Below are 12,592 nucleotides of genomic sequence, written 5' to 3'. Positions count from 1 at the left end.
TCCCAAATTTGACCAAGCATATCCCCCAGCTACGAATTTCCACTTCGAGCACTGACCAGAAACATAATTATCTGATTGTATTTGTGGGAGTGTGGGAGTTACAAGTTAGTTACGTACCGCCTGAAATGTATCAGTAAGTTACACCAATGTAGAAATAAGAAACGAAACTTTGAATGGAAGTATGGAAAATATTTTATTGCGTTCTATGGCTTGTTTCGGTTTCGTGTGCAGTTAAATAAACAGTTTAAAGCTACTCTGCTTCTGTTGAACATTTCGAATTTTATTCAGTGTGGTTCACAACATGCCTCTCAAATTCACAGAAAACCATATATAATTGACTTTTGATATATACATCGACAGGTCATGTGAGGATAATCTGCGAGTTTACTAAAGGAAAGTTTCTTGTCTGTGGTTTCCGAATGTTGGTTGTTTTTGCATAATATTGTTTGCTATTATTCCCTCAAGGTCGAATCACACGGAACTGGAATCCCAGTAGGAATGCCCTAGTTGGGGCTGGACTGGCTATCTATCTTCTAGATTTCACCTCACACGATACTTGTTATCTTACTTGTCGGTATACTTTTGTTCCCATAAGACATTGCGCAGAGCAGTGAATCTAAATAGACGGACGATCGATTTGAAGAACGTTATAGGAGAATTACTGCTGTTATTAAAACTTAAGGAAGAAAAGTATGGACTAGAAATTGTCTCGAAAGAAAATATGGTAATAAATGCGTACTGAACAAGCTTTTTAATGAACTCGGGTATGCATATTCATACATAAGATTCTCAGGATTCATTTAAAATTAAAATATTTTGTTCAACTAAATATATCAAACATTTAATATACTTGTAATAATCAGGATTTTGATTATCGGCTAATCTTATTTGTCACGTACAAATCTCATCGCTTTGCATAAATACCTAAATATAAATGAACTGAACACGAATGTACATCATCTCTGTTACTTTTTCTTTTATCAAAGAGCGAACAAAAACAGCCACAGACAAAAACTTTCCTTTAGTAAACTCGCAGGTTATCTTCACATGGCCAAACTTGGCTCTGATTGGCTGTTGCACATAATCCAGTCGAGGAAAGCCAATTGCAATTAGAACATGGCCTATTCCTCAAAACTAGTCAAGCAGCCAGCCCGGCGGCCATGATTTCCACCCAGGTAGCCAGTTCAGCGCCAACTAGGGCATTCCTACTGGATATCCAGTTTCGTGTGATTCGACTTTTAGTTCTCAACGGGTGTGCCGTGAAATTCGCTAGGCGTTCCGCGAAACCTCTGAGATTTTGTGATATAATTGATATAATATTGAGTAAAATAATTAAAATAATTTTACTCAATATTAATTTTGAAAAAGAAACATGAGAAAATACTCAAGGGCTTAAACATATTTCAGAGAATTTATTGGCTTGCAATAATAGGTTTGACTAATTATTGAGAAATTTGAGCTTGTCGTTTCTTACACAAAATTCGGCCAACTGTACGTTAAGTGCCACAGGGAGTCACAACAAAGGATAGTGTACGATAAAGAAAGAAATGCTGAGGACCACTGTGCTCTTGGGAATTTTCTTGAACGCGATTCCGCGCAATATTTAACAAAACTCAAGATATCAAAAAACTGAGATAGTTTAGTCTACACTCAGCATAGTCGGGCATTCTCGATATCGTAGTGGTCCCGTGTTCAATTTTCAGTGGAGGTACATTGCACAGTAAACTGGATCAACAAACTATAAACTGTAGGTTGTATTGAACTCTTCCTTACAACGGCCTCTACTTTCTTCATCTATTAATCCCTCTCCTTCCACACCTCTTCCCACGGTGCCTTGAGAGCAGAAACTTCATAAAGGGGCGTACAAGATTTTTTCATCCCTATGTTCAAACAATACAGAATAACAGAATATGAAGCAAAAACTCGAATGGTAAGTACCTTGTTTAGGGAGAAGTGTTGCAAATACTCTGGAGGTGATTAATATACGGTTTAATATATAAGCATGTAGTGTCGTAGTGGACTTAAAAACAATATTTTTTCCCCCCTAGAAACGTAGTAAATATAAATCTTGAGCAAAATATTATTGCACTTATAGATCTTCAACTTAACTGTATTTAGAAGAACAGTGTATTAGTGCATATATCCTTTCCATATGCTACATAGCTTTTATACTTCGTTCTATTCGTGAGTGTACACTAGAATGTTAATAACTTGTGAATATTTTAGTAATTAAAATAAATGATAAGCCACATGTACGTAGGTCATTCGGAAAGTGAAGAACGTTTGTGAATACAGCCCCGCGCAACTGTTTCGTTCCAGTCGGTCATTCTTTCGCAGTGTTCATGTGGTGTAGATGGTTGCTTGGTGCAGTTGGTGCCGCCGACCTGTTTGGGTGGTGGAGCGTAACAAGCTGTAACAATGAACGCGCCGATTGCAAATCCCGCAGACTGTAAGGTGCTTGGCGTGATTCCTTTTTTGCAGGCAGAAAACGTTAGACCCAGTGACAGTCATCGGAGAATGGTTTCAATCTATAGCAAACGTGTTTGACCCGATTTAGACCGAAGCATTTCATTTAGAATAAATGCTACGGAAATCCTTCCAAAAATCTTATACACGGAAGCATTTTGTGTAACATATCGGTTAGTGCACGGTTTGTTCACAATTTAAACAACTAAAACATTCTTCCATACGTGTACTGTATACGTTATAATTTATGTACAGTATTTAAGCAGCGCCATTGATTTGTACCTAGTACCGTCTCATAGGAAACGTTATTCCTTTTGGTTCAATGGTCTTTAAAAATGTATTTCATTTGGTGTTTTTAAGTCCACTTTATGCACAGTAAGGCTAATCGGGACTGGACCTACAGTTTAAAGTGGGATCCGAACCCCTATTTGTCTCCACCGGGTATCGAGCACGGGACCCGTTGATTACAAGGCGACGACGTTACCACTGCGCCATCGGGGAGGCCTTTTAAAAATTTGAAGTGAGACGTTGTTTACATCTCGCTCGGCCGCCATTACATCTGCATTCGTGACCTTGAGGTCGCTTCTGATTGGGTATGCTACGAAAAATGCTACTGAAAGAGAAAGAATCATATTCTTGAGAAATGTCATAAGATATTTCACTTTACACGGTAACATTTTGACCATGGCATAAATGTTAAGAAAAATGCCAAGGAAAATGCTTTCGTCTAAAGATAGCCTTATAAACGTGACAAGTGTCCGGAAATGGTGCAGAATGGGAGAACAGACGTTCATGACGCGGAGCGATCAGGGCGACGTTCTGTCATCACGGATGTACTGAAAGAAAAGGTGGACCACGTCATTCAAGAGAATCGACGCAGCTTCGAGCTTTTACCTTTTTTAGAAGATAAGGAACATTGCTGGTACAAGCTCTGGAGGTAACGAGGAACTGGAGGACACTGTCATGGACTGGTTGAATCGCCAGGCGGCAACATGTTACGAGGAGAGGATGGTTAAACTGGTGTCAAGGTACGACAAGTGCGTCAATGTCCAAGGCGACTGTGTGGAGAAGTGGGTACGTATGTGGCGATGAAACTTTGAGATTTCTCATAACTGACGACAATTGTGCATCGCCTTATATATCTTCTATCGTAGTTTTCTTTATTGTGTAGCGAGATCTTGACATAACATAAACTTATTTTAAAGAAGATAAGGAGATAATTGTGCAATTGGCTTATCATATCTATTCTGTAACCATGCCAATCCAGAAAAACTACATATATATTTTTTAGCTCCGTTTCTAAATAAATACACCTCAATTCTCTACCTAGGTACGTTCATAATATACATATATGTCTTTAGACACTTATTAACTCGTACATTTTTGCACACTGATGGGTCCTACCATAATGTTTGTAATGTTCGAAGCAGATCTTTGCATAATTTAGACCATCTTCGCCCATCTTTTGTTCTAGAAATTTTTGGTACTTACAGCTAAATATAATGGACGCAGCAACACCCATCGCGCCGAAAAATGGAGCATAGCTGGGTTTGTCCGAACAGTCAGCATATACACAACCGTCGATAAGGTTATCCCCCATTTTCACTTTTTGCAAATTAAATCACTAAAGCAAAGAGTACTATAACAGCTTCCAAGCTGCCGACACACGAAAGGTGACTATTCTGGATTGTGCTTATTAGATAGCCAACTTGTGAGGTGAAAACGGTGATAAGAAAATGTATATCCTGTTTCCATTGGTTCAGAAATGCTACAATAATCCTGATGGCGAATGGAAACCTTCGTTTTTGAATTTATGACTCCAATCAATAAGAATATCAAAGTTCACGCTCTTATCGGATGTTCATCTCTATTGAAACATCATAGCTGATAAAAATTATCGCAATCAGTGGACACAATGTGTTATCACTTGCAGGTGGCGTGAAATAAACGTCTTTTAATGTTAGATATTTCTTTTTATCTTTTGGCTCATTTTAAGTTCGACTTCTGAAACCAGTAAAGTGCACAGGAACTTTGTAAAGGAGTGAATAACATTCCAATTATATTCTGTACTTTGCTATCCATTTTCCATACATGCATGCTTACAATATTTCCTGAACAGGTCATTGGCAACGTCAAGAATAAGATGGTCAAATGCTGATGCAGGCTGCTTCTTGGAGGAGAAACCAACATATGTCTACTTCAGAAAACAAGAAAATTCTGCAAAAGCACAAGAGGGACAAACTTTTTTTTTTGCACGCCCCCCCCCCCCCCTTCCTCCCAATATCCACTGTAAGTTAACAATTTTTATTCGAAATGGATAGCTTCGAAGTTTCCATTGTATAAAGATTACTTTCGTTTAAGGTTTAGTAAACAATCTCGATAAGAGGTTACACTTCCAGAGTTTTGAGAGATTGAAGTTGAAGTGAAAGAAATGTGCCAGGAGGCAGACAATTCCATATCAAGAAATGTTTATAAATCAGATATAATTTCAAGAGAACTTATTTTAAGGTAAGTTTGACAAGCATGCTTTTGGATGTGAATATTTTTTAAAGCCTAACTAATAATACACATAAAAATCTTTTTGTTTAGTCTTTATATACATACGTACATACACACACATATGTATGTATTGTGTGAATACAAATATCACACAGAGAGGGAGAGAGAGAGAGAGAGAGAGAAAGCACAGAGAGAGATCTCTCACACATGTATTCTACTCCGAAAAAACACCTGGTATAAACTGACACATTGAAACAAGTACAAGTCAGGCTTTGAAAGCTTAAGAATTGTACAGTTAATACTTATCCATACAACCAGAAATCAGATTATCCAACCTAAAGAGAGCACAGTTTGTATTTGTTCCATCAATAAACAATACGTTAACATATCTGTCATACATTATGCGTCTTTGAGAGCTATTTACGCAAGTAAAACATGACTCTCGTATAAGTCCGGGTTTGAATCCTGAATAAGGCCGGCTCCCGTGGCGGAGTGGTTAGCACATCGCGCTATGACGCCAGGGGTCCCGGGTTCGAATCCCGGTCTGGGCATGGATGTTTAGTGAGTGTCCATTCATCTATTTCATCATATCATCTTCGCAAATTAGCCAAAAATGGCATTAAAAGCGAAGTAAATTAAATCAGTAAATCCCGTATAAGGAATAGATTCATCACCTCTTACCTCCGTGATCGCGACTAACGAGGTTGAAATATTAAATATGAACAAAGCTGTCCTTCTAGAGTTAGGTGAAACTACAAGAATAACTCAAGTTGACTGAAAGATCCATTAGCATATCAAATCCTTTTTTGCAGAAAGAATGTCTAAATCCTTAGCAGCAGACTGGTCTTATATTTAGTCATGTTTTTTCTTCTAACTTGCTAAGTTCATAAAAAGTAAAATAAGATTGACACTGGACGCATTGGCATAGCCAAGTATGGGTTCACCGAGGGCTGCCCTTCCAAAATGTTGGCAAACTACGAGGGCCACTATTTATATTTTGAGCCTTGGCAACACTGATTGAAGTTAGGCGCAATTTGACGTTTGCACGGAATCGTCTGGCATTATTGACCATAACGTACTTCGAATGTTTTGTCAATAGCTTGATTTGTGTTGTTTATGTTGCCTTGGAGATTGCGCGACAACAATAAAATTGAATTAACTCGTGAACATTTTCGTGCGATGATGTTTTACGATTTTCGACGTGGATTATCGAGACAAGAGTGCATCGATCAACTTACTTCCACATTTGGCGACGAAGCCCCATCCTTTGCCACTGTGAAACGCTGGTATAACGAATTTAATCGTGGCCGCCATTCGCTCACCGACGAGATTCGCGAAGGTCGTCCAAAATCAGTTGTTGTTCAAGAAAACATTGATGCTGTGCAAAACCTAATACTGCAAGATCGTCATGTGACATACTGTGAGATTGAGGCAACCATAGGCATTAGTTCCACCAGCATATATAAAATATTACGTGATCATTTAGCTGTGAGAAAGGTATGTTCTCGTTGGATCCCACACAATTTGACAAAAACCCAAAAAGACGCTCGCGTCAATTGGTGCAAACAAGTGCTCAATAAATACAATCGTGGTGCTTCAAAAGACGTATATAAGATTGTAACAGGTGACGAATCATGGATATATGCATATGAGCCGGAACGTAAACAGCAGTCGACTGTATGGGTGTTTCAAGATGAACCCAATCCAACAAAAGTTGTTCGCGCTCGAAGCACATCGAAACAAATGGTCGCCTGTTTTTTCGGGAAAACTGGTCATGTGGCAACTGTGCCTTTAGAGGAACGTAGAACGGTCAACTCTGAATGGTACACAACAATTTCTTTGCCAGAGGTCTTCGGTCAAATACGGAAAACAAACAAACGCCGTCGGATCATTCTTCATCAAGACAATGCCAGCTGTCACACATCTCGTCTAACAACCAACTTTATGAACAGTCAAAAAATCGAATTGATGGGTCATCCGCCGTACAGTCCTGATTTGGCACCCAATGACTTCTTCTTGTTCCCGAATGTCAAGAATAAATTGCGTGGACAACGATTTTCGTCGGCGGAAGACGCCGTTGATGCGTTCAAAAACCATATTATGGAGGTGTCTCAAGAAGATTGGAAAAACTGCTTTGACAAATGGTTCGAACGAATGCAAAAGTGTATTGACCATAAAGGAGAATACTTCGAAAAACAATAAAGCAGTTTTCAATGCCAAATTCCTGTTTTTTTCATTGTTAGGCTCAAAATATAAATAGTGACCCTCGTAGTAAGCAGGTTACTATACAATGGAAGAGAATCACAATTAAAATTCAGCACTGTTAGCAGATGGTAGCGCCATCGTGAAGTCAAAGATATTTGCAGAATCGTCTGTATCTCGTTAACTCTTGTATTATTGAGAGGGAGTGGTTCAATGTAGAGTTAGATTGTTTTGTAAAATGAGCATCTTAAAATTACGTCCATGCATTTAAATACATGTATAAAAAAAAGTTCAGGAAAGTATAGTCTTAATCGTTTCTTCTTTCCCACCCGATTCCAGGACAATTGTGCATCCCGAAGAAACTATTCGGAACACCGGGACAAATGATACCATTCCGGGATTGTCCCTGAAAATCCGGGACGTATTGCGTCCCTAGGTATGATCTGGCTATCAAAATCCACTCTGCCACTACATGAAAGGTCACACATTTATTAAATTAAGTCTATCTACGAACTTCTAACTTTTCTACATAAAATGAGCAGAAAATGCTTTTGAAAAAGTTATTCCCAGCTTCTCTTTAAAAAATAATTACAATGTTAGAATTTGTCTTTTCCTCCTTGCTACAAAACTGAAAATAACATCATCGGTGTTATTTTAATATTCGTATGTATGCACACTTAACAGTGCAGGGTCCATTAGTCGAGGATCTCCCGTTGAATTGCGAGGACATTATTTCAACCTCCTTAATGTTAAACACATCCTCTCGGGTGTTGCAGATGAAACTGGCAGTGTAGCCAAGATCACCAACAATTTGTGCATATTTGAGTACAAGAGCTTGTCACAATTTTCTACTGCCTACAATGCAGACCCTGGACATGTCTTTTCAATTACTGTTTGCCACATTTTTCATTCAGATTTGAAAATTTAAAAAATATCAACCAGCCCATCCAACATTTTGACACTCTGTTCCAATGAATGAGGAATAGGCATTTCATATTGGGATAAGTTGTTGCAATTTTTCAATGTGTTGACTGTGTTCAGAGAAACTTGGCTTCATTTCTACTACAAAATGGTCCAAAAAATGGACAACAGTAAAGTTTCTACTATTAGTGTATACAATTTCACAAGTCACCCTTCTGAGTATTGATACTTTTCTGTCCATCTTGAGTCAAACAATTTGAGAACGTTGCAGTACTTCCCTAGCTATCTTGCACTGCATTTTTAACAACCAAATTACTTTGAGAAGATTGATTGATTTATTTGAATTATTTTATTTCGCTTTTTGTGCCACTTTTGGCAAATTTCCGAAGATCGGGATGAGTGATGACATGATGAAATTGATGAATGAACACCCACAAACTCCCATGCCCATTCCGGGTTTCGAACCCGGGACCCACGATGTGCTAAACACCGAGGGGCTGTTGCTTTGAGAAGACTCGAGGGGAAAAATTATAACTGATTTGACAGTCTCAATATAGCAGAAATTCCACAAAAATGGGCAATAGCCAGGGTTAAAATATGTGCTGAACAATGTACAAAAATTGCTTTTCGACACTTCTCTGAAATTATCTATTTATCTCACCCCCTTAATTCTACCACCCATTACATCAGCACCATCATATTCTTCACCAACTATTTTTTTTCCTAAATCCACAGCCACCCACTCAACCCAGAGAGAGTAGAAGTACTAATAGCTGAAGCTAAGCCAGATGCAGTTACAATTTCCAATAGATACAAGTTTCCCATTCCGATCTAGAGTTTGGAAAATGGTTTATCGACTTTCGGGATTATCAAACAGTTGGGAAATTTCAAATTATCAAAAAATTAGAAACTGAGGAATACTTAAGTCTTGAATGGTAACAAACCATATCGTGAACTTCTAATGAAATTATAATGTTCGCGCTATAATTTCACAAGCAGCTGCTTCGGGCAGAAATTACATATGGCATTATAGAATTTGTGAAATGTCAGGAGTTTTCTGAGTATTTTCCAGAGAAATTCCGAAACTATCAGGAAAATTGCAGACATTTGCTTTGCAGTCCCATCTGGTGTGTGGAGTTGATTCTTTCCCATCCGTATCCCGTTCTATACTCTTGTAATTTATTACAAAATAAGTCTGAAGAAATTTTTACGAACAAGTCTTTGCTCATAGCGGATAGAACAGGTAATGTGGTTATTTAACTGAACCAAAGAGGGAGGTTTGGACCCGTTGAATCCTCCCCCCTTAAATACGCGCATGGGGTTCGCTTTTAATTGTATTACTCTATATATTTTAAAAATACATTACGTTAATCATAAAGTAATGAAAATTAATATTTATTTTTTCATGGTCATTCGAACCCGGGACTCCTGGCGTCGTAGCGCGATGTGCTAATCACTCCGCCACGGACTTATACAGTCATGTTTCACTTAGTGCAAAAAAAAAAAAGTACAATAACAACGCCTTGCAATTCATACACGAAATATATTATACGAGTAATAGAATAAATTTTAAAAAATCAGCTTTTAAAGTAGCTGTTTTGGAGAATTTAACTATAGCTCAATTACAAGTACTTTCTAAAAACAACTTTCCAAACACTCACAATTTATATAAATGATGGCAAGTTTATTTTCCTCCTAATAAAAATTTGCCAACTCGCAGGTTTTTCTTTTCTTCTTCAAGGTTCGACCTCTTCCGAAAAGAAAATCCTCGCTACGCCCCTGACTGGATGCAGTCTTACATAACTAAGATTTTATATTGCAACCTGGAAATGCTGTAGCAAGGAAGTAAAGCTGACACCCCCCCCCCCCCCCACCTTTCCTTTTCACTGGAAGTGCAACACCACGGTAATCATGCGAAGGGGAAGAAAACCGGATACTGCGTGAATGAGTGACCGAGAAGTTAGCAGACAGGAAGTTTTACGAGTCTGATAATGGCTTGCTCGTCGAATGATAAGAACAAAGGTAAACTTCAGATGACGTTTTTGCAATGCAGTCGACTTGATTCTCAATGAAGAATCTTTTCAATGGCATTATTTTTCTTTAAAAAAATAAGAAATGATAACTTTAAAAAGGTATAACAAATATGCATTTTTATAGTATATGGAACTATAGCTATGAAGAGCTTTGGATTATATGATACATATTAGACTCGAAGTCAGCCAAGCGAGAGTATATCTTTTTGGCGCTTCTCTTAAGCGAATTATTTGTTCGTTGATTGATTGAGCCCCACGAAGGGTTATACTGGCCGAGAGTCTACACGCCAGAGCCTCGCTAGTCTGGAAAATGCAGTCCAGGCTGCACTACGTGGAAGAGATGTTGACATTTTGGACCGTGTGCGTTTGTGATTGTCCTTTCATATATTTCATCTTATCAATATTCATTTCATCAGCATCTTCTGGATTAGCCAAAATCGAAAGAAACGCGACTAAACTAAATAAACTAAACTAAATATTAGCCCAAGGGAACATAAATTAATCGCTCGTCCTGTTTGGTCGCGAGAGACAATAGACAATCTAAAATGATCTGTCGCTATATCAGAAATTAGTACAAGGGAAGACCTAAAGTTTTATAACGTTAAAGATCTTGCAAATAGAGATTATCGTGACAACTTTTTATTTCTCTTTCCATTAAACATAAAACAATACACCTTCAAGGATTTGTCAACTAGGAAAATGTATTTAAAAATATTCAGTCCATCCTTTGTGAGAATTAGGTCCATGGCTTGGTAGTTCAGTGATCGATGTACTAAAGTCTCTCGGACATTAAGTCTCGGTCTCGTTCTCGTTTTGAATTTAAAACGGTGTTCTCGAGCTCGCCTCGAATTAACTTGCATCTTGGTTAAATAACGTCGCTTTTTAGATTAATCACGATGAATTATGATTATAGGAAACGGATGAAAACGAGAAAATATAAATGAGTTAGTTAAAAATAAAGGTATTTTTCTAAAAATCAACGGTAGATGATCCTTCATTCAATGTTGATAACTAGGAAGACGCAAGTGTTGGTTATAAACAGTGAGGCAAGCATAGAATCATCAGTTAATGCCATTGGCTGGAATACGTCAGGTTGTAGAGAAATCCTCCATTGTGATACTTCAACTTTATTTCCACTTTATGTGATATATATCTACACATTTGAAAATTCTAACAATTATATAAATTGTCACGAAACCTTCATAGAACAGATGAGGCAGGGGCGGATTTCTTACGCTGGTCTAAGGGTGACAACAATTATTCCCGACCCTGCTTCCATGCCTTAGCCTCAGGGGTGCCCACAAGGGGGGGATTATGGCGTAGATTGCGCCATCGAGATTTTTTTTTTGGGGGGGGGAGTTGTTCTCTTCAAATAATATAAAATTCAAAATTTTTATATTTTTCCAAAATATATGTAAAAATTTTACACCTTAAATGCACCATATTTAATTCATTAGATGAAGAAATGAAAGTGTTTAAGGGTATTATCGAAGGCGGGGGATATCCAACCTTTACATAATATTAGGCCTTAATAGACCCGTGTATTCTAGGGGGGGGAGGGGATTCTGAATGAATTAAACATTGGGCCGGACAGTATCCAACTTTAGGTCTTAGATTATGGCGGGTATTTTAGTTAGAGGAGGATTGAGCATTAAATTGAGGGTGGTATCCAATTCTTGTGTATTAGTATTGTCTTAGACTGTTGCGGAAATTCTGGTGTCGAGACTGAGAATTAATATTTTGGAGGAGGCAATACCCATTCTTCAATATCAACAGTAAGTCTAAAATTGGCATGGAAATTTTGGTGGTAGGATTGAGTATTACATTTTAATGAGGAGAGAGTAAGTTCTTGACAAAGTGTTAAATCTTAGATTGTGAAGGGATTTCTGTAGTGGAGAAATAGTTCGAACATTAAATTTTGGAGACTGTATTTCAAGATATGATATCCATACGTTTTCGACCCCGAACGTGCCAAAAGAGAAGCTGGAAAAGACTAAATATCTCGGGATCGTAAGAAAGTATTGACACCCCATTAAATTAATATTCTTAAAAGCCTGCAAAGAAATGGATGTAAAAATTTTCTTGCTCGCTTCGCTCGCAATCATGTGTTGCTAGGATGCGAGTTTGGCGCTTTAATGAGGGAAATATGAAGTTTTTACACTATAGCTGCATTACAAGACAAACGATATTCTCGATTATGATCAACGATTTTATGAGTGGCCTTGAGTGATGGGCACTTCTGTTTAGGAAGGAAGGGCAGATCAAATATAGTGTTAAGTAAAGCTAAGGAAAAGTTACTTTCGGTAGACACGCTGTCGTAATTAAATACTTTGTGCGGATTACGATATGGTTTGAGGAAGCGAATGATATGATGGTGAGGGGGTGGGGGACGCATGACATGATTTTGGGGGGATGCGCCATTGGCCTTGAGGGAATGGGCACCCCGATGGGGCAGTGGTAGTGTCGTCGCC

The 12,592-nt window shown here is 38.1% G+C and overlaps 1 protein-coding gene across 2 annotated transcripts in view; it reads right to left on the bottom strand.

Annotated features, from left to right (window-relative positions):
• Vha16-1 (Vacuolar H[+] ATPase 16kD subunit 1) overlaps positions 1-12,592 on the bottom strand; it is a 35,624-nt gene that overhangs the window by 21,232 nt on the left and 1,800 nt on the right. The window contains exon 1 of one of the 2 annotated variants that reach the window (XM_083110019.1): positions 3,958-4,117. The exons of the other annotated variant lie outside the window; for it this stretch is intronic. Coding sequence (XP_082966145.1) covers positions 3,958-4,066 — 109 coding nt within the window. The 5' untranslated portion in view covers positions 4,067-4,117. Of the gene's footprint in view, positions 1-3,957; positions 4,118-12,592 lie in introns of those variants that run through there. 2 annotated transcript variants of the gene reach the window in all.

The sequence above is a fragment of the Lepisma saccharinum genome, chromosome 1 (assembly GCF_977018435.1).
Source record: "Lepisma saccharinum chromosome 1, izLepSacc3.1, whole genome shotgun sequence".
In the NCBI taxonomy this organism is placed as follows: Eukaryota; Metazoa; Arthropoda; class Insecta; order Zygentoma; family Lepismatidae; genus Lepisma; species Lepisma saccharinum.
The sequence above is the reverse complement of the archived record's forward strand: the minus strand, read 5'-3'. Positions and strand labels throughout refer to the sequence as shown.